This window comes from Sceloporus undulatus, chromosome 3, assembly GCF_019175285.1.
Source record: "Sceloporus undulatus isolate JIND9_A2432 ecotype Alabama chromosome 3, SceUnd_v1.1, whole genome shotgun sequence".
In the NCBI taxonomy this organism is placed as follows: Eukaryota; Metazoa; Chordata; class Lepidosauria; order Squamata; family Phrynosomatidae; genus Sceloporus; species Sceloporus undulatus.
The window spans coordinates 80284572-80305707 of NC_056524.1; the positions used below are offsets into that span (position 1 = coordinate 80284572).

General features: G+C 38.7%; 1 protein-coding gene across 4 annotated transcripts in view; it reads right to left on the reverse strand.

Annotated features, from left to right (window-relative positions):
- The window catches only part of GK (glycerol kinase), a 45949-nt gene that overhangs the window by 6206 nt on the left and 18607 nt on the right, over positions 1-21136 (reverse strand). For 2 of the 4 annotated variants that reach the window (XM_042460219.1, XM_042460221.1), the window contains exons 9-19: positions 19387-19404; positions 16854-16889; positions 14398-14465; positions 11855-11897; positions 11465-11545; positions 10337-10415; positions 9423-9519; positions 8714-8798; positions 8094-8214; positions 6954-7097; positions 6529-6609 (exon numbers count right to left, since the gene is read on the reverse strand). In XM_042460219.1, the coding sequence (XP_042316153.1) occupies positions 6529-6609; positions 6954-7097; positions 8094-8214; positions 8714-8798; positions 9423-9519; positions 10337-10415; positions 11465-11545; positions 11855-11897; positions 14398-14465; positions 16854-16889; positions 19387-19404 (853 nt within the window). Of the gene's footprint in view, positions 1-683; positions 771-6528; positions 6610-6953; positions 7098-8093; positions 8215-8713; positions 8799-9422; positions 9520-10336; positions 10416-11464; positions 11546-11854; positions 11898-14397; positions 14466-16853; positions 16890-19386; positions 19405-21136 lie in introns of all 4 variants that reach the window. The other 2 variants (XM_042460218.1, XM_042460220.1) reach the window with 2 other exon arrangements.

Here is a 21136-nt window from a genome sequence, read left to right on the forward strand (position 1 = left end):
GATTTCTTTAGCAGCATTGGAGGATGGGAGAGAAGGAATGGAAAAGCACAGACTTTCAGTGTTGGGTTTCAGCATCATGTCTTCAATAAACAATGCAATAAACCTTAAGCTGAGAAAGAATGGGATTCTATTTTAGTTGATCCTACTCTAGTCATGAGTACTTGACTAAAACAAGCAAGATAAATAGCAGCTGCAGCCTCCAGAACTGCTTACTGAGCATGCACGAACAACAGAGAAAAAGGGAAAGACCAGATAAGCCTGCCTCATTAGCTCCTCCACCCCCAGCATGTTAAGAAAGGATGTAGACATTACGTTTGTCCACCAAGTGAAAGAAAAAAATATTCCTGGGTATATTTTGGGGAAAAAACCCTTTACAATTCATCTGCAGCAGGCTCAAAATATTTTTGTTTATCTATGCAAGGCTCACCTGAATTGGCCTGTTTTACTTCACATGTGCATATTTAGTTTGGGATAAACATTTTGCTGAAACATGTTGAACTGCTCTTTGTTGTGGTGCAGGAACTTATCCCTATTTTTTGCATATCATTTTTGATCTGATACCAAATTTTCTGTTAAAGAAGTTAATAGCCATGAACATATAACTTTGTTAATTGAGGTGTACCTGTAGTTTCTTTACAATCTAAAAGCAGTCAAACTATCAGGTCAAATAATAATCAACTAACCTGAGATGTACTTTGCTCCGATTAACATTAACAGGCTACTCATTATAAAAAAGCCCAAAGGCAGACTACAGAAGATACTAGTTTCACCTGTTGTCATCCAGTAGAAGATGTTCCAGTCAAGCAAATCAAAAGAGAGACACATGTAAATTGCACTATTTAAGATTCACATGAATTAAATAAGAAAGCAGCAACATCAGCAAATTTTTACAGATAATTTAGTATACAATAGTTACAGATGAGCCAAGCTTTGATTTTTTTCAAATAAATTCCAACCTTGCAGCCAGGGTCAATATTGGAGGTTTATTTAGGCAATACTAATTTAATATTAATACAGCAGAAAATTAATAATTTCCAAACAAAGCTGATGATAAATATTGAAAACATAGTTTAGAGATAAAGAATCCACCACAGATGGTAGAGAAGCAGAAGCATTTCAATCATAGCTCTTATCCTTAAAAAAAAAAAGAAAAAAAAAAGAACATTGTCTGTTATGATGTTATCATGTAATGTGGGCACTATGTAGATCTGTTTTGACTTATTCCTATAGTGTGCCTGCACCACCATACATTATACACCTGCAGCAAGGGGAATACAGGCATACCTCAGTTAGCGAAGTCTCTGACAAAGAAGCTTCTTTTTATAAATTGTTTTTATGGGAACCCAGCCCAGCACCTTCCTTCTTTTCTTGTCTTCTGCCTATCTGGAAGAGGGGTGTGTGTGTGTGTTTGTAGTCTTCACATTGGGAGAATGGTGATGGAAGGCTGGAGAAAGACAGATTTTTAGTGTTGGGTTGCAGCAGTGTGCTGCATAAAATGCAATAAAGCTTGGCCTGGGAAAGAATGGGATTCTGTTCTAGGCGACCCTACTGAGTTATGTATAGCTTACATACAACTGGCAATCAGCATGTGTGAAGAGCAAAATAGAAAAAAAAGTGGAAAGCAAATTAGCTTTCATCACCAGTTACCATGGCATGTTGAAAAAAAAGCACAGATCTATTCACCGCCAAAATGGAAATTGTAAGAAAACTGGAGCCTGTTGAAAAGGGGGGGGGGGGGGGAATCATCCTTGGATGCATTTTGGAATAACCTTTCAAGTATCCCTAGAAGACTCAACATGTTGTTGTTGTTGTTTTACTTATGCAAGGCTTACCTGGCCTGGCTGTTTCATTTCACCTGTTTGTTTAGAATAAAAAGTTCACTGAAACATGTTGAACTGCTCTTCTTTCTTGTGATGTAGGAACCTATTCTCATTCTTTCCATGTTATTTCTACCTCTAGTACCAAAGTTTCTGTTAAAGAAATAAAGCCCAGGAACACATCTACTTCATTAGCTGAGATATACCTGTATGTACCCATCACTATTCAGGGTGGGAGAATAATCATCATTTATTCCAACCAAATATGATTTATTGATGTGCATGGTGTATGTTTTCAATTTATATATCTGCAAAATTCAAGACTGCAGCAGGTCTTACCTGAATGCAAGACTTCAACACAAAGGTATTTACTTATGAGTAAACATATATAGGATTGCATTGTAAACATCACTAGAGAAGTAGCAATATGGTTGGTTATGCCATATGTTGTGCCTTCAGGAACAAAGTAATGCATGTACAGTCACCTCTCCTAACTCACAGATCTGAGAATTGCAACCTCAAATATCCACAGAGGGGCGACCTCCGCTATTTTCAAAGGCGCACGCACCCAGGCCACACACACAGGGGTGTGCCCCATTCAAGCCTATGGGGCTTGAATATGCGTGAGCCTCCATTTTCGCAGGGGGTTCCAGAACGGATCCCCCACAAAAACGGAGGACCAACTGTAGTTGAATGCTTTGCGAGCATGCACGTACTAAGTCACACCAATTTTGCTAAGGAATACTGAAACTTCTTTTTCCTTACACCTTTTTTTACCCTACATGTCTACTGCTGTTGCTGCTGAACATTTAGTGTTAGCAGAAGGGAAATATACCAGCCTTTCAGCAAATGTAATTTGTCTTTGGGAAAAATCCCAACATTTCACAAGGGAGTTCAAAATGTGTGCCTGCCCTATTCAAACTTTCTTGTGTTTCAAATACAGAGATATTCCATCATAGTCTTCCTCCTGTCAGGTCAGAATACTTGAGTAGTGGTGTTCACTGGGCTTGATTAAAAACTTGCATCAAGATTAACTGCTTCCCCAAATCCCTTTGCAACACCATTTCTTGTACACATAGAATCAGCAACTTCTCTTTTCTAGTTTCAGTGCCTTCTATGGATATATTTATGGATGATGTGAAAGCCAATGCCATTTCCCCATCAACAAGAAGGCACTGTCCTTGACAGCCAACCCCCCCAGAGCAACATTTCTGCTACAGATCTAACCATTCTTGACGTTCTTGTGGTCCATTGCTCCAGGGGACCTATTACAGGTTGAATCTCCCTTATCCAGAATTCCGAAATCCAAAATATTCTGAAATCCAACTGTCCATATGGGTTGCTGAGATAGTGGCACCTTTGCTTTCTGATCAATGTAAACAAACTTTGTTTCATACACAAAATTATTAAAAATGTTGTGTACAAGGCTGCATTCATCACTCTATGTAATCAACTTGTATGCAGAAAATATCATATGAAGAGAAGGGTTAGACTCAGAAGGAAAAGGAGTGAAGCTAGGAAGACCCAAGACATGCAGATGACATGATAAAGTCTTGGAACAATTACTAAGGAAGATAAAAGAAGAAAGTACTGCTGAACATAAAGAAAACAAAAATAATGACCACAGAAGATGTACGGTATATATTCGACTATAAGTTGACCTCATGTATAAGTCGAGGGCAGGTTTTGGGGCCAAAATGATGGATTTTGCCATGACCGATGCATAGTCGCTGGTAAAACTTGGAGGTTCCTTCAGTGTGTATATGTGAGTGTGCATCAAAAGAGAATCTAACTGAGGCTTTTTGCTTCATCGTTTCAGCTTTTGTTTTGTCTTTCACTCCTAAGACAGTAGGTAGGAGAGGGACTCTGTGTGTTTGCTTAATAAACTGCTCTGCCAACTGCATGGGGAAATCTGAAAGAGCTGCTATCACTTTACTATACTGACCTGTAAATAAGTCGATCTAGAATTTTGGTGTCGATTTTTGGGCATAAATTCCTTGATGTATAGACAACTATACATGGTACACAAGTTCAGCTAAGATAATGAAGAAATCAAAATAGTTAAAGAGTTGATAATTGTCTCCATAAATCCTAGTAAGACCTCTTTGTTCTTTATATGATTAACTTTACCTACATTGATAAGAATGTTGACTGCAGTCAAGAAAAAAGATTTTTAGGAATGGGAAGGGAGCCATGAAAAAACTAGACAAGATTTTAAAATGTAAATATAGAGAACTGAACACTAAAGTCAGAGTTGTCTAATATATTGTATTCCCCATCATTGTACAAATGTGAGCGCTGGCAGTGAAAAAAGCAAATAGAAAAAAAATGAACTAATTTGAGATGTGCTGGATAAGACAACTGAGGATACACTGGACAAACTAATGGGTCCTTGAACAGATTAAGCCTCAACTCTCCCTGGAAGACACAGAGACTAAATGGAGACTGCTGTACTTTAGCCATTTCATGAAAAGGCATGACTCACTAGAAAAGACTATAATGCTAGGGTAGGTAGAAGGCAGCAGAAAGACAGGAAGACTGCACGCCAGATGGATAGACTCAGTGAAGGAGGTCACAGGCCTGAATTTACATGACCTGAGAAGAGCAGTTGAAGACATGAGATGCCTCATCCATAGGGCTGCCATAAATCGTGGTCTACTTGAGGGTAGTTAACAACAGCAAAAAAAAAAATTGCCTTCAGGCTATGAGTATAAGATGTATACAAAACATAAATGAATTTCATGAATGCAAATATTCCAAAATCTAAAAAAATCAAAAATGTAAAAGACTTGTGGTCCTAAGCACTTCAGATAAGGAAGACTCAACCTGTAAAACAGAAACCTAGTCTGTGCATAAGGGGGAAGGATACAGTGGTTCCTCGGGATACGAAATACCCAGCTTACGAAATTTTCGGGATACGAAAAAATCCCATAGGGAATTATTGTTCCGGGTTACGAATGTTTTTTCGGGTTACGAAAAAACTTTTGGTGCTTTTTGGCGCTATTTTACACGGAATCGCGGCTTTTCCCCATTAGCGCCTATGGCAATTCGGCTTACGAAGGCTTTTCGGGTTACGAAAGCGGCCGCGGAACGAATTATTTTCGTAACCCGAGGCACCACTGTACTTACAGGTTCTTTCCATCAATTCAACCCAGATTTCGGCTCAGTCAGAGTAATACTGTATATACTCGTGTATAAGTCGACCCCATGTATAAGTCGAGGTCAACTTTTGGGAGCAGAAATGGGGATTTGTATATGACCCGTGGATAAGTTGAGGGTCAGTCTTAAGGGGGCAGCCCAGCTGGGGAGAGGCTCCGGGACAATCAGCATCTCTCTAGCCGGGCTGCCTTCTCAGGAGGCCTCCTCATGAGGAGGGAGACCGCCTGGAGAGAAGCCTGCGAGGGACATCCTTCCCAGGCTTCTCTCCAGCCAGGCTGCCTTCTCATGAGGCCTCCTCATGAGGAGGGAGACCGCCTAGAGAGAAGCCTGCTAGGGACAGGGACGTAGCCAAGGGGGGGGGAGTTCTTGGGGTCCAGACCCCCCTTCCGTTAGAAAAATGAATGGTGCGTGTTGCTGCGCCGCCGCACTCAAGCCCCATTATAATGGTGGCACTTAGTCTGGACCCCCCCTTCCTAAAATTCTGGCTACGTCCCTGCGAGGGATGCCCTTCCCAGGCTTCTCTCCAGACAGGCTGCCTTCTCATGAGGCCTCCTCATGAGGAGGGAGCCCGCATGGAGAAAAGGCTGCAGGGATGCACGCGCGCCCTTCCCAGCCTTCCCTCCAGCCCGGCTCCCTCCTCCTCAGGAGGAAGGAGCCCAGCTGATGAGAAGGCTGCAGGGACACACACGCGCCTTTCCCAGTCTTCTCTCTAGCAGGCTTCTCTTCTCAGGAGGAGGGAGGCCGGCTGGAGAGAAGGCTGCGAGGGGCAAACGCGTGCCATTCCCAGTGTCGCCCCAGCTGGGCGCTTGGTTGGAGGACCCCACTGACCCTTGTATACGTCTACCCCAGGATTCTGGGGACCATTTGGGGGCAAATTATTTTTACTTATAGTCGAGTATATACGGTATATGTGGTTAATCTTCAGCATCAAGCAGAAAAACACATCTGCATCTAAGTCATTTGGTTGAAGAGGACAGAGCCACACAGGCAAAATAAGATATGTGCAACTGTCCCCCACAATTTTTTCTTATTTTTTTCCATCTCTACATGCAGCCAGAGGAAGGTGCTTTCTCACTAGAGGACCGATATTTAGGTATTTCTGAAGTAAGTTAAGAAAATACTTCCAACCTGATACTATCACAACATTGATTTTAATAGATTCTAAATGATGGAAAGTTGTGATCTTACTTTTCTTTTTTAGTGAATATCTTTCCCCATAATCCCACTTTTTTGTACACTTGCTAAAAGATTCGCAATTATGCTAGATTATAATAAATAATACCAATACCACCAGATCAGCAAATGGACACTATTAAAAATGTATTTGTAATTTTAGCTCTATGCTTTTAGGTAGAATATTAGCCACCCTGGACTCTTATAAAAAAGAGAAGGATAATACTAATACAGTTTGTTGTTCACTGTTATTTGTTAGCTGAAAAGTTTCATTTTTTTAAAAAAGGTGGATAAGTGAACTTCTCTTTACAAAACCCTTTCCTTGCAGAAGGTAACTATTATTAGAAAACAAACCTTTCACAATTGAGTAACTGCTTACCATCTCCTTGAGGTTCTGATGTCTCCCAGCCCATTGACTTCTTTACAGCTTTCTTCCACCTGCTATAGCGATACTCGCTTTCTGAAATCATAAATAATATTTTCATTCCAATTCCCTGATTTCAAAACCCTCTAAATGTAGTTATCAAAAGATCAGCAGTATTGGCCTACCCCTATTTCATGCACATTCAGAAAGAAGGTTCCTATACTCCAAATTAGACAGCTGTAGCACTAACAGGCACGCACGCACACACACACTGTGATAGTCTATCTGAACTGGTAGGACTCCTTCATGGCAGTGGTTAGACTATATTTCCTTTGTGTTCTCCTCTATCATTCTGTTTTAAAACTGATATGAATGGGCCAGTACCATGGCTTTGATACATTTGTAGATATTGGGAATCATGATTTAATTTCCCCTTTTACCTTCAGGGTTGATCTTTGGCTCAAAACATTCATTTGTTACTGCCGTAAGGTCATCAAGATTCAGACTCCAGACACCTACTCCTTCAGCAGCCCCTGCTGCCATGGCTGCTCCCAGTGCTGTAGTTTCAGGCATAGATGGTTTTACTAAAAAGATGTAAATAAGGATGCTTATGAATTGCTTAAAAATATTTATAACGTAACAAAGTATGAACACAAAGCAATATCCTATTTTTGTTTTCTACACCTTCTGGTAGAGGTGGATGAAACTATCAACCAGGGAAAAGTATTTATCCAAGGCACTACACTCATTCATTATTTTAAAGCAAGTTAAGGAAAAGGGAGAAGTTTGCATTCCCTGATGAACATCAGGTAGAAATAAGGGACAGAAATAACATTGGAAGGACAAATAACATGGAAGATTTTTTAAAAATAGATGAGAGTTATTCTATGTATTAAAATTCACATGCAAGTTTTTTTCTAGCTACCACCAGTAGTGCCCAAATTTGTTGCTTGCAACCTGTATTAAACCCGTAAGAACTGCCACTGGATTGTGAATGTCTTAAGGAAGTGACATCTTACCAAGGCTACTTTGCATCATGTACTAACGTTATTATGATACTAAGAATGGAATCAACATAAGCCACCCAAAAGTCAACAATGGACTGGCAAGAAGTCCATTTTGCAAAAAACAAACAAAACAAAACAAAACAACAAACAGTTCAGTTCAGTTCAGTTTGTGAACCCAAAGACACAATTCCTGAGATAGAGACAATGTTCTAAGAGGGTTCAACTGCCCCTTCCTTGAAATAATGGGACAGGATTATAGCATACATATTGTCAGAGGCAGTTCTTTGAGGGAAGGGACACTTAACCAGCTTTGAAGTGGTATATAATGTAGCTACTAGCCACATATACACAACAGTACAAGAAGATGGAATTCATTGATGAAAGGTATGCATGTAAGATGTGAGCGGCACAGTTTTTTTAGGTGGTTTAAGACTCATCCTTAAGAAACATGACGGAGAATCCTAATATCAGCAACTACAGGAAATACTTGTAATATAAATCTAGAACTGAATAATATTGCTTTGGTCTTTTAAGTAGTAGTTCTAAATGAAAAAGGACAGATAGTTCTCTTACCTACTGGAATACAAAGAATGTCAGCTTGGAGCTGCATAAGAATCTTGTTGTTAGTCATTCCTCCATCAACTTGTAACTGACTTAATGGTATTCCACAGTCTTTGTTCATTGCATCCAAAATCTTGAAATAAACCATTTACATATTTTAAATTTCACAAAAGCCTTTTCAACAGGAAAAAATAAGTATTGTGCTAGCAAAACAGTAATAAGACTCTTGACTGGACGTATTATTTCAAACTATGATGGAAGCATAATAGAACAATGCCTTATTTTAGGTAGCTGAAATTTAAAGAAAAAAAGGACAAATAGACAAAAGGACATGCTAATGACTTAAATGAGTTTGAAATATCTGATTAAAAAAAGCCAGAAAAGGACCACAAAAAGACAGAAATCCTTAGCATTAATACTTCAGCAAAAAAGAATAGTGAACAAGCAAAGCTCAAAAAATGAAAGAAAAGAAACCATATTTGAAAGTTCCAATGGCACCTGTGTGAGATTCTAAGCATGTGAAATTAGCTAAGTTCAATTACATATTTAATATTGTGGCCTACAGAAATGCATACAAGAGACCCAGAGATACACATTATCAAAGTAATATAGATTACATGCATCAATCGTACCTCTCGTGTTTGAAAGCAAACAGCTTCTAGTGCAGCAAAGGCAATATGGTTTTTATTTGTAAACTGAGTAAGGCCACAAATGATTCTGCAGGAAAAAAAGGGTAAAAAGCAAACACAGTAGTTAGGATAAATTAATTAAAATATTAATTTAATATGATTTCATATGGTTGCCACAGTAATCCATTGTATTGAAGTTAGGGTATTCCATCAGTGAAACTCAAGATAAGGTGACATAAAATGGAGGCACCCCTGTATATAACTAGAGTCTAAACCAATCACATAACCAGGTTGAGGTATGCGTGAGGCCTGATTAAAGATCAGTAAAAGTCATAAAGTGCTCACTTCCATCCTATACTTTCCTGAAGCCTCTTATCTCAGTGCTTCTCTCTTAGCTAGGTTCACTTCCATTATTACAGCCCAGTTGAGAAAAAGTGACATGGCATGATAGCATACAAGAAGGAAAAGGGAAGTGTTCAACACTCATATCCTGACAAACATTGCCCTTTAAACTATCCTCCTTTTGCTCCATGTGTGATCCACAATTAATAAACAAGTATATTATTGTCACATATGGTTTAAGCCATTATGGCTAATACACACAGTCTGCTGGTATAAATTCCTTCAATCCTTGGTTACAAGTCTTCTGTTAATATCAGAATGAGAGAAGCCTTCAATACTTTAAATTGAACATTTATTCAGATATCCTTACCCTCTAGCACTGGGTTCCCAGTATGGTGCATATAATCCTGAGAATGCTGGGACAAAGTAGCAGCCATAAGAAGTGCCTACAGCAGCAGCAAGTTTCTCTAAAATTAAATCCAAAATAGAACTTATCTTTGCACAGCAACAGCCACTTACATTTAAAGGTCAGATAATCAGGATTGTTTTTTTAAAGCCTCCAGAACATCTGGTATTTCCAGATGTGCTGGATTACAACTTCTAGGATTCCTGAGCATTGTCTATGCTGGTTGGGCCTAACAGGAGTTGAAGCCAAAATATCTGGAGGGCATTAGGTTGGGGAAGGTGACTTCAGCGTATGGAAAGCTGTCACACAAATTACATAAATTAAAAAGTAAGAGTCTCAATTCTAGGTATTACTACTACTAATAATAATACATCAATGAACAATATTATTATTTGTGCTTCTAGGGGCATATATTTGCTACACTTTATACTGTTAATGGGATTTTTACTGGTACTATACATGAGTACACAAAACTTTGTTTCCCTAAGTTCAATTATAGTTACTTTCATGAAAAAGGATATACAGCCTTATTGAGTCACAATAATTGAAAGCTTGAAAAACAAACACGCACATAACAAACCCCCAATCGTGCTGCTAAGCAGTAACCCGAGAAAATCTCCCTATTTGTTTTTTTTTTTAATTTGCAAATGCAATATAAAAGACTCAGCATACCAACTGATACAGCTCCTTTTAAATTTTCTCTCCCACTTCTTTAATGAATACCATGGTACACTATATGACCAGCCTTACTAAATGCAGGCATATATCCCACTCAGAGAAAAAGGAAAACATATGTTCAGTTTTAGCCTTAGCAAGAAGACGACCATGGTAATTATTTTTCCACAACAACCTATTTAAGACAAATTATTGATATTCACCAACTTCATCTGAAGACTTTGCAATACCAAGATTGTCTCTTAACCAACGAACAACAGCTCCAGCAATGGCAACAGATCCCTAAAAGTAAGAGAACACACAAATAATTAATTGGTTAACTCTTCCTTATTCATAAAGGACAATAACATTAAAGGCAAAACAGAAATTCCCTGAACTCACAATTAAAGTACCCTCAAGTCTCAAGGAACATATCATATAGCTACTCAGATCTGGGGACTGAAAGAGGAGGTTTTCCGTGATCCTGGGAACAGCTGCCCCAAAACCCAGTTTTGGGGAAAACACAGGGTATAAATAAAGTAAACAACAACAATGACATCTATTACTAGAACAGATAATTTAAGCAACCAGAATCAGGGCTGATTCATATCCCTGTGTTCTTTACTTCATGACAGAAAATTGTGGCTTGCACATGTGAAGTGGCCCCAAGAGCACATTAAATTTTCATATTATTTTGCATCTTTTCCAATCCTTCCAAGACTCTTGTTTAAGTGGAATACATTTATACATTCAGCTGTTATCAAACTTAAAACATCTGGCAATAAAGTAATAGACATATATACATATGCATATCTGAAATGGTCTCTAGTGGAAAACCTCTTTTAAAGTCACAGAACACAGCCAGTGACATCAAGGAGATGCCAGGAAATTATAGGGCCTCTTTGTGCCACCTTCTGGGCAGCTTGGGAGCACAGTATTTACACGCTGCATGCTCCCAAGTTGCCCGGAAGCTACCTGGCCGTTTACATGGAGGCTGCTCCATGTCACTCCGGCAGTGTGGCGTCTACACACCGCATGCCACCAGAGTGACATGAAGCTGGAAGGTAGAAAAGCCGGCTTTTTGCCACCCAAAAAAGGAGCGGTTATTTGCTGGTCCTCTTTCAGGAAGCTACAAGGGGGATTAGGGCTGCGGCATGCAGTTGCCCCAGCCCCAATCTGGCTTTGGAAGGAGTGGCTTGAAGCCGCCCCTTTTGCCAGTCTATTTCGCCCCTATGTCAGCTAGCCTACCTATAGTTGTAGAATATACAAGTCCTTGTACAACATGAAAAAATCCCAAAGAATAAAGGGTTAGCTTCAAAAACCCATGCAATACAGGAAACAGTTATACCTACTTCTAATGCATAATATACAGGTTTCTCTCTGCCCAGTTTGTAAGCCACAGTGGTCAGAAGGCCATGCTCAGAAAACGCAGGCTGAAAACAAAACAATACACTGGTATATGCATCCATTTCATAGTACAAGTACTGCATTATGTGAAAATCTGCCACTTTATCTTTATTTTGGATATTCAAGAATATTTTTTCTTTGGTTCATCTTATAATTCTGTTGAGCTCTTATTAAGTGTATACGTTGTAAAGAACATGCGAAATGCATGGGAAAACATTGTTTTACAGCTCAACAGGATTTTTTTTTAAAAGAGGGAATTGCACAGGAAGATTTATTTCTTTGCAAAAAGCAGATATTTATCAGAACTGCCAAGATGTTTAATTCACAGCACTAACCTTTTGACCTGTATTGCAAAGTAAGAAGCAGCCTGTTCCATACCTACAGTGAAAATGGCAAAACTTATTAGTTTCCTACGAAACAAAGTACAAGAAAAACATCACTAGCATACATACATGACCAGACTGCAGTCTCGTCAAGTATGTACGTTAGTGATGTTAGAATACATAAAAGCAAGTGAACTCGTTTACCTAGAAATGGCAATAATATTTCTATTCTGAGGAGGTAGCAGTGTAGGGAAGCAATGAAACTCATTCTCCAGCCACCATCATTGGTCATCCACAGCATCAATGGAACCCATTCTCCAACTACCCATCATTCAGGACTGGTGGCTAGGCCAGTAGGCCATATTGTGCAAAATACTGTTGCATGCTTTAAATATTACGTTCACTTAGTGAGTTGGGAAAACTGTTTCAGACAGTTTGCCACTGAATATATTCCATAACACTCTACAAAAGGGATAAAAGGGCAACCTTTATTCAGTATAATTAGTTTGCTCAGGGAAGCCAACCAGCTCAGAAGCAACTAGCTCTTGGGTGACTGGAGTGTGTGCACTTTCCAGATCACAAACTAGCCAAGATATGGAAGAGAATGAGTGGCTTGCAAACAGGGATTGCCTTGCTAGTCAAGGACCTGCAGAGCCACCCTTGTCCATGTTCTATCCAAACCACCATTTTCTTGGCCTGCCTGTTCTCCCCACTACACTGGACTTGGAATACTCTGTGCCACATTTGGGAGACTTGGAAAGGAAATGGGAGCACACTGTATCTAAATAGTATTATATCTGACACTTCTCATCTGACAGCGACACTGTATCTAAACAATATCATCTCACACTTCAAATGCATTTCAACTTATATAGCCATTTAAACCAATCCATCAAATCAACTTACACAAATGCACAGAGTAGCTACTCTGATTAACTACCAAAGTCCCCCAAAGAAGTGCCACACAGCTGTCTGGGATGATACAAAATTAGTTTTCAAAGCCCTTTACCTATTAGCTTGAATTTTTTACAACAAATCTGTAAGATAGGTCATTATTACAAACTATATTCTGGATGGGACAGATTCAAGTAGTACCCACCTAAGAGTAATAAATATGTAAGGGCTAAAGAATGGGATATACAGTGGTACCCTGGGTTACGAATTTAATTCGTTCCGCGGCGCCGTTCGTAACCCGAAAGATTTCGCAACCCGAAAAAAGGCTTTCCGCTAGCGCTGGAAAGCCGCGGCTTTTAAATTTCGTGCCAAAAAGCGCCGAAACACACCGAAAAAAATTTCGTAACCCGAAAAATCTTTCGTTACCCGGAACAGTTTTTTCCAAGCTAACTTTTTCGTACCCCGGAAATTTCGTAACGCGATCAATTCGTATCCCGGGGTACCACTGTAAATACCGCAAATAAACAAACAAACAAATGTAATGGCTCTGTCCTGGGGCCAGTGTTATTCAACATCGTTATCAATGACCTGGATGACAGAATTGGGAGCATACTTATCAAATTTGCATATGACACCAAATTAGGAGGAATAGCTCCTCCAGAGGACGGGATCAAAATTGAAAATGACCTAAATAGACTAGAAAGCTGGGCCAAAGCTAACAAAATGAAATTCAACACAAAGAAATGTAAGGTATTGCACTTAGGGCAGAAAAATAAAATGCACAGATATAGGATGGGGGACATGTGGCTGAATGAAACTACATGTGAAAGGAATCTAGGAGTCCAAGTAGACCACAAGTTGAACATGAGTCAACAGTGTGATGCGGCAGCTAAAAAGGCCAATGCAATTTTAGGCGGCATCAATAAAAGTATAGTCTAGATCAAGAGGAGTAATAGTGCCACTGTATTCTGCTTTGGTCAGGCCCCACCTGGAATATTGTGTCCAGTTCTGGGCACCACAGTTTAAAAAGGATGTTGAGAAACTGGAGCATATCCAAAGGAGGGCGACTAAAATGGTGAAGGGTCTGGAAACCATGTCCTATGAGGAACGACTTAAGGAGCTGAGGGTGTTTAGTCTGGAGAAAAGAAGATTAAGATGTGATATGATAACCTTGTTTACATATTTGAAGGGATGTCATATTGAGGAGGGAGCAAGTTTGTTTTCTGCTGCTCCAGAGACTAGGACCTGGAGCAATGGATGCAAGCTCCAGGAAAAGAGATTCCACCTGAACATTAGGAGGAACTTCCTGACAGTAAGGGCTGTTTGACAGTGGAACAAACTCCCTTGGAGTGTAGTAAAGTCTCCCTCCTTGGAGGTCTTCAAGCAGAGGCTGGATGGCCATCTGTCAGAGATGCTTTGATTGAGATTTCCTGCATGGCAGGGGGTTGGACTGGATGGCCCCTGTGGTCTCTTCCAACTCTACAATTCTATGATTCTAATAGCCAGCATATGGCAGAAGTAATATCAAACTAGGAACTTCCTCATTCATAGCTTGGGTCTCCTAGTGACTATGCTACATTGGTTATGTTGAACTGCATACTCCTAAGATTCTTGCATCATATCAAAGATGATTTAATACCATTTCTCATGTCCATACTCACGTATTTTTTGCTTGACCATCTTTAAAGCACATTTGTCCCACTAAAGCAGCAGACTGGTCACCTAAGCACTGGAAGGAAAAACAATGCTTAATGTTTAGCTAAAACACACTTGTATATTGATTGCTGAAGTCAGATCAATTATATTTTTCTTTTAATTTGACCCAATCTCTGTCTAGTTGTCACACTAATGCAGCAGAGAGAGAAAAGCACTAATAGAAATAGATAAGCTTTTAAATTTAAAGCAAGGGTGGGAAAGAGTGGTTCATCAGATGTAAGTAATCCCTAAATCCTTTCTGTGGCTCAGGTCTACCAAAGCCTCCATGCAATCCAAAATGAAATAAAATATAGCACCAGAAGATTACACTCCTAGGTCAGAAAGCAAACAGCTACTGGGATACAACAGAAAATAATTATGAGATACAACTGGACTAAAGTCAAGAGAACGTTAAGCTGCTGATGTGTTGAGAGATGAAAGGAAAGTGCAAAGCAGCAAAACACATATATTAGGAAGGTGGAAAGTGAGAAACATTAATTAGGAAGCTAGACAAAATCAAAGAAATGGAATGTATTGGGTGACCGAGCTAAAATGGACAGGAATGGGAAATTTTGTGTCTGATAATTGCACAATTTCATTAAGGAAATGAATTTTTTTTAATTATTAAATTTTCCATTTAACAAATTAGAAAACATTAACATACAATCATACAATCAAAATCTGTCATTATTTATTTTTTTATATAATTATTATAAATATGAACTATTTCTCATTCTCAGACAAAGATGCTTACTTTTGTTCTTAAGGAAAATTACTATTTTAACTTTTACCATCCATATATACTTGGCCATAAGGCAACCTCATGTATAAGTCAAGAACAGGTTTTGAGTGCCAAAATTATGAATTTTGATATGATCCATGGATAAGTCGAAAGTAAAACTTAGCGGCATACAACAAAGGATGTAAAGAACAAAGCAAAGAAAAACAATACCAAAATCTTACAAAATTCCAACAGTCATAACTGTTTGTGTTCACACTAAAGGCTGGATGGATGAGGAGTAAATGGTCACTGTGTGTGTGTGTGTGTGTGTGTGTGTGTGTGGGAGGTGACCAGGTAGAGGCTGGTCTAAGAAACCGCACACATGTACAAAAGGATAAAAAGGAAAAAACAAAGAAACTGGTGACTACGTTAGCAGTGATTGTTGCCTTTAACTGGGTGGCCCCTGGAGTCTCTTCTCTTTGATTCTATGAACTTTAATGTGATAACTTTGCCTGATTTTAACCCAGAAAAGTTGACAAGCATACACAAATGTCTTATTCCAATCTTTCAAACCCCAATTTGCCCCCATTTTCAGACTGAGGCATTCAAAATGGCCAGAAAAAGCACTGAAGCATAGAGGGGGGTTGGTCCCTCTTTAGATGCTCCTGGGTAGACTAAATTCTCACCTTCTGCTATTCCACTGATAAGAGTTAAAGTGTAGGAACCCAGGTTTTTGTGGTCATGTTTTTTACTAAAATTTCTAGACTTATACATGAGTATATGCAGTACTATCTTTTCTAAAAATTCTAGAAGAGTGAAGTCCAAAACACACTGCAGAAATAATCAATTTTGAGATCGCTTTAATGGTTCTGGCTCAATGCTAGGGAATTCTGGGAACTGTAGTTCTATGAGACATTTAGCCAACTCTATCAGAGAGCTCTGGTATCACAACAGACTACAGTTCTAAGGACTCCTTAGCACTGAGCCAGGACCGTTAAAGCAGTCTAAAACTAGATTATTTCTGCAGTGTGTTTTGGGCCCGAGACACTAAGTGCAGAATTCATCATGTTTATCTTGTGTTTGAAGTGCAGAATAGGGGCCACACACTGTTTGAACCCCAGACCTCCCAAACTGATTAACCCCCAAATACTCCCAAACACCATCTATGGGATATAGAAGGCAATTTCATCAAGGTTTTTTTTTTTGGGGGGGGGGGGGGCACCTGGACATTTTATATAAGAGGAAGTGAACTGGAAATTGCTCCTTTGAATGAAGAGAGCACCATACAAACTCATTCATTTAAAAACTGTTTTTCTTGTTTCTTAGTAAATGTAATTGTACAGCCCAGGCATCAACAGACATTTTGCATTATGCTCTTAGACGTATAATGGGCTTATTCTGTTTGACTGTTATAGCACCTAATTATGCACATCTAACTAACTAAATATGGACAGCTTAAGAATGCATGAAATGTCCCTTCTTTATGGTCTCGCCTGTTACATAGGAATATAGATGAAAAACTTAACACACAAGCATTACTAAGACATGAAATTTGTACTTTGAACACGCACATTTAACTGACTTTATATCCATGAAATATACTTTTTAAATAATACATATTCTATCAAACAGACAGTGCAAAAATTCGCAGAGCATTCATTGTATTAAGAAAACCATCTTACCATGATTTAGGGAACTTACCCCAGAAATTGGTACGCCGGTTAATGCTCCAGAACTCTAACCAAAAACAGACAAAGGTTTTCTTTTTTTTAAAACAATACTCTATGCTATTCATTTTTCAACTAGTAATTTTCCCAGTACAGTGTTACCCCGGGTTACGAAAATAATTCGTTCCGCCGCCGCTTTCGTAACCCGAAAGGCTTTCGCAAGCCGAAACCCCATAGGCGCTAATGGGGAAAAGCCGCGATTTGGTGCGAAAAAGCGCCAAAAAGCACCAAAATTTCTTTTGTAACCCGAAATAACCTTCGTAACCCGGAACAGTTTTTTTTCAATTGGATTTTTTCGTAACCCGGAAATTTCGTAAGGCGGCGCATTCGTATCCCGGGGTAACACTGTATTTTGTAAAGAAGGAATGCAATGTACAGCTAGAAAATCATCTGAGTAAAAATCAAGTATGTTTAATATATGAATCTGTTTTAAAATAAAAATCTCAAATATATTAAAACCAGTAACATGTATGCATTTATTCACACTCAGTTTTTCCCTGCAAAAATAAAAATAAATTTCTAATTGACATGAAAAAATTACTAAGTTCACAAAACAAATTAGCCAACTGAATGGGAGGAGAGAGAAAAATATTTTGTCATGTAATCTCTCCTGCACTTCTTACTTACACTGTTAAATATATATTCCACAGAAACTCGCTCTATTCTAATGATACAGACAGCAGGAATTGGTTACTACTCCATCAATTATCATTCCCCACATAATACATGGAGACAGTTTTAATATAAAATAGACCTCTTTGTGTTCAGTATTTTCTAATAGGAAAAGTTATCAAGAAGAAAAATGGGTAACATTACACTAGGGTTGTTGTGGGGAGTCATAAATAGCTACAAATCCCAGGATTACTTAGTATGATGGAGCTTTATCTGGATTTAAAACTTCTAAAGAAACCAGATGGGTTGTTGTTTAAATACATGACAAATGACCAATACAAGCGGACACCACCTCTACATGCCCCATGATACTACTGTAGAGTGGGAACACTGCACAGTACCACTTTCACAAATCAAACACTAGCAGAGTACCTCTGAACTAGAAATTATTTGAGATGAGGTGAAAGGAAAACCTAAAGAGCAAATATTGTGCAGTAAAAGCTTTTAGGACTGCAAAACATCTGCAACTAGGCAAATTGAATATTTCCTTGCCTCCCACCTACTAATCCAACCCACTACCCTCTGCTCAATGCATACTAGTAGGTTTCACCCCGTGCTCCAGTTAGTGCGGCCATGCATTCTACTTTACAGAGGACATTTTTGTATTTTAAGACATCAATTTGAATTGCAATCCAAGTCCAATTTAAAGATGAAAAACATTGTGGGAGAGCAAAGGCCTTCAAGAATGAATCTGGAACCAAACTGAGGAGACAGATAGGTTATAATCTTCCCCGCTATGATGAGAGTAATTATATTAGTATTTAAATTATAGTGGATATTCCTAAATTTGCATCAATGCATATACACTATCAGGTGAAAATTATATCAGCAGATCAGTATTCTCTGTTGTCCCTATTTTGGTGATGGAATCAATAAGGTAAGGTAAATCCATTTATCAACTCATGAAAATAGTACACAGAATACCAGTTGAGTTTTGCTCCCAACCTGTACTATATAAAATACCAACTTGGAACTACAGCAAAATGGAAAACACTGTGCTTCAAAATGGGAGGTCTGCATATATTATACAGTGCCTATTATGCAAGAGTGATTGTAACAGATTAGTTGAGAAAAAACAGGAGACTTTATTTAAAAATGTCATGCTATTGGTGTTGTGAAATTATGTGATGTTCCCTCAAAAGCCAGCAGAAATATGCCATTGTGTTCTTGAAACAGCCAGGCATGCCAGAATCTGGTGCCCACCCACTTCTCCGATACCCAAACAGCTTGTTTTTACCAACTGTATGTATGTTTGCACATTCAGCAGTAGCACTTCTGTTCAGTGAAGCCATGCATACCATACATTCAGTACATTTCCATTTGGGGCTATCTTTTAAAATATTTTCTTTGAAGTATAGATGCACAGTAATTTGTCATCCTTTTCCTCCCCCCCTTTTTTTTGGGGGGTGGGTGGGTGAGTGGGACAAAGCTGCAAATGTGTCTGCAGAACTTAAAGAAAAATGAATCTACTACATTGGGCCACTGGGGCCTGGTTCCATGGCCCCATGCAGATATCAAAATCTGTGGATGCTCAAGTCCCATCAAATACAATAGCATAGTGAAATGGTGTCCTTTATATAAAATGGCAAAAACAAGATTTGCTTTAGGAATGTATATATTATTTTTTAATTTTTTCAAGCTGTGGATGGTTGACTCTGTGGATAAAAAATCCGTGGGTACAGAGAGCCAACTGTGTAATTGATCTTACTCACATAGTTCACCTAACTCCATTCTCTTTTAAAGAATGGGATTTCCCCTAAGGAAATGCACTGTATCTGAGCAGAATGGATGAAGATGTGACGGGTTGGCATCCTAAAAAAAAAAATCCTACTCACCAAGGTAGGAGAAATTTTCTAGTCAGCAAGAAGGAAAGTGAGAAGGGAGAGGAGACACAAACAAATTCACAGTTTGAAAGTCTGGTAGTCCACCTCAAGTCCCCCACCAATTATTTCCTCCTATAAACTGCAATTGGGACAAAATGATTGCCAGACTCACATGGCCACCTTTTTAAAGTAAACACTAAACCAAGTTTATAATGAAACTGCAAAGTAATTAATTTCTCTTCTCTGCTGCTCCATAGTACAATTATCTAAGATGCTTCAGATATGGTGAAAAGAGATAGCAACCCTTCAACATTACTGATCCCACACTGTTCAAAGCTGAATGAATGTACAGAGGAAAGAGGTAGCAACTTTTTAAAATTTCTGCAGCATTGTGATAGGCTTCATTTGTTGGAATTCCCTTTCCTATACAACTGTTGAAAGATCTTAATTCTGAAAGTTTAACCATGTGCCATAGAATTTGGGTTAAAGTTAGTCAACATCAGTAGCAATTCTGAAATGTATCCAAAACACCAATAAGTGTTTGCTTCCTTCTTAAATACTTAATAAAGAAATACATAGTTTTACAATGGCTTAAACTGACAACAGAGTTTATGTTATTTTAAATAATTTGCTTCCTTCATAAACTAATTTACTCTGAATTATTCCATTGTACCATATTGTGTTATAGGAATCTGTTGGAACATCCATCTAATGAGACTTCTGTTATTTTGTTCTAAAACAGAAAGTCAAGCACAAATCTCTTTTTTTTAAAAAAAAAAAGCATTTGAATGCACAAATAATTCATAGATTCCATCAATTCATTCTTGAGCAGAACATTAATACCTGCATTAAGGTACAAAATCTAAGAAGTTGGGAGACAGCTCCCAAACATTCTGAATCTGCACAGAACTATCCTAAAGGGCCTAGTCAGACCAAATGGCATGGACTCTGTTAGTCTCTGCATGGCCATCATTAGAAGCCAGAACTGGAGTTCAGGATGCACACTGATTATCAGTGGCTTCTCAAACACGGGTTTATCCTTTTGAGAAAAAGGTTTTCAGAATATTCTGATTTTCAGAGTCAGGCATTACAAGGACCACAGTAAAAGTATTCCAAGCAGCAGGTTCTCACATTTGCAAGTGCTTGGGATGGAAGATCACTGTTACAAAAGTAGCTTGCCTTATACTGAAACAGACATGTTGTCCACTAAAGCAGTACTGTAAATAGTGCCACATTACAGGCATAAACTGCACCCTGACCAAGAAGTGGAGGACTGAACTGAACCTATGAATGTCTGCATACTAAAAAATTGCTGTTTTCTACTTTACCTCATATTTACTTCAGTGAAATACCAGCAAAAGTCACACTGGAAATGTCTAACATACACAGCCAAGGAGTGTTGGATAATGTTAAACATTTTCTTAAAATTCCCATTAATCCTTTACACCTATTTAACCCTCAAAATCAAGAGGTCCCAGGTTCATATCCGGGTGCCCCCTCCAAGTCCTCCCTCCAGTCCATCTGCCTTGGTCCAGGCCTTGGAGGTAGAGAGGAACTGCTGGACCTCATCCCCTTCCCCACCACTACTCCCTTCTCCTTTTGTGTGGTGTCTTTTTAGACTGTAAGCCTGAGGGCAGGGAATCGTCTAATTAAAAAGACTGTATGAACAGTGCTGTGTAAATTTACAGCACTTTATAAATAAAAGATAATAATAATAATAATAATAATAATAATAATAATAATAATAATAATAATAATAATA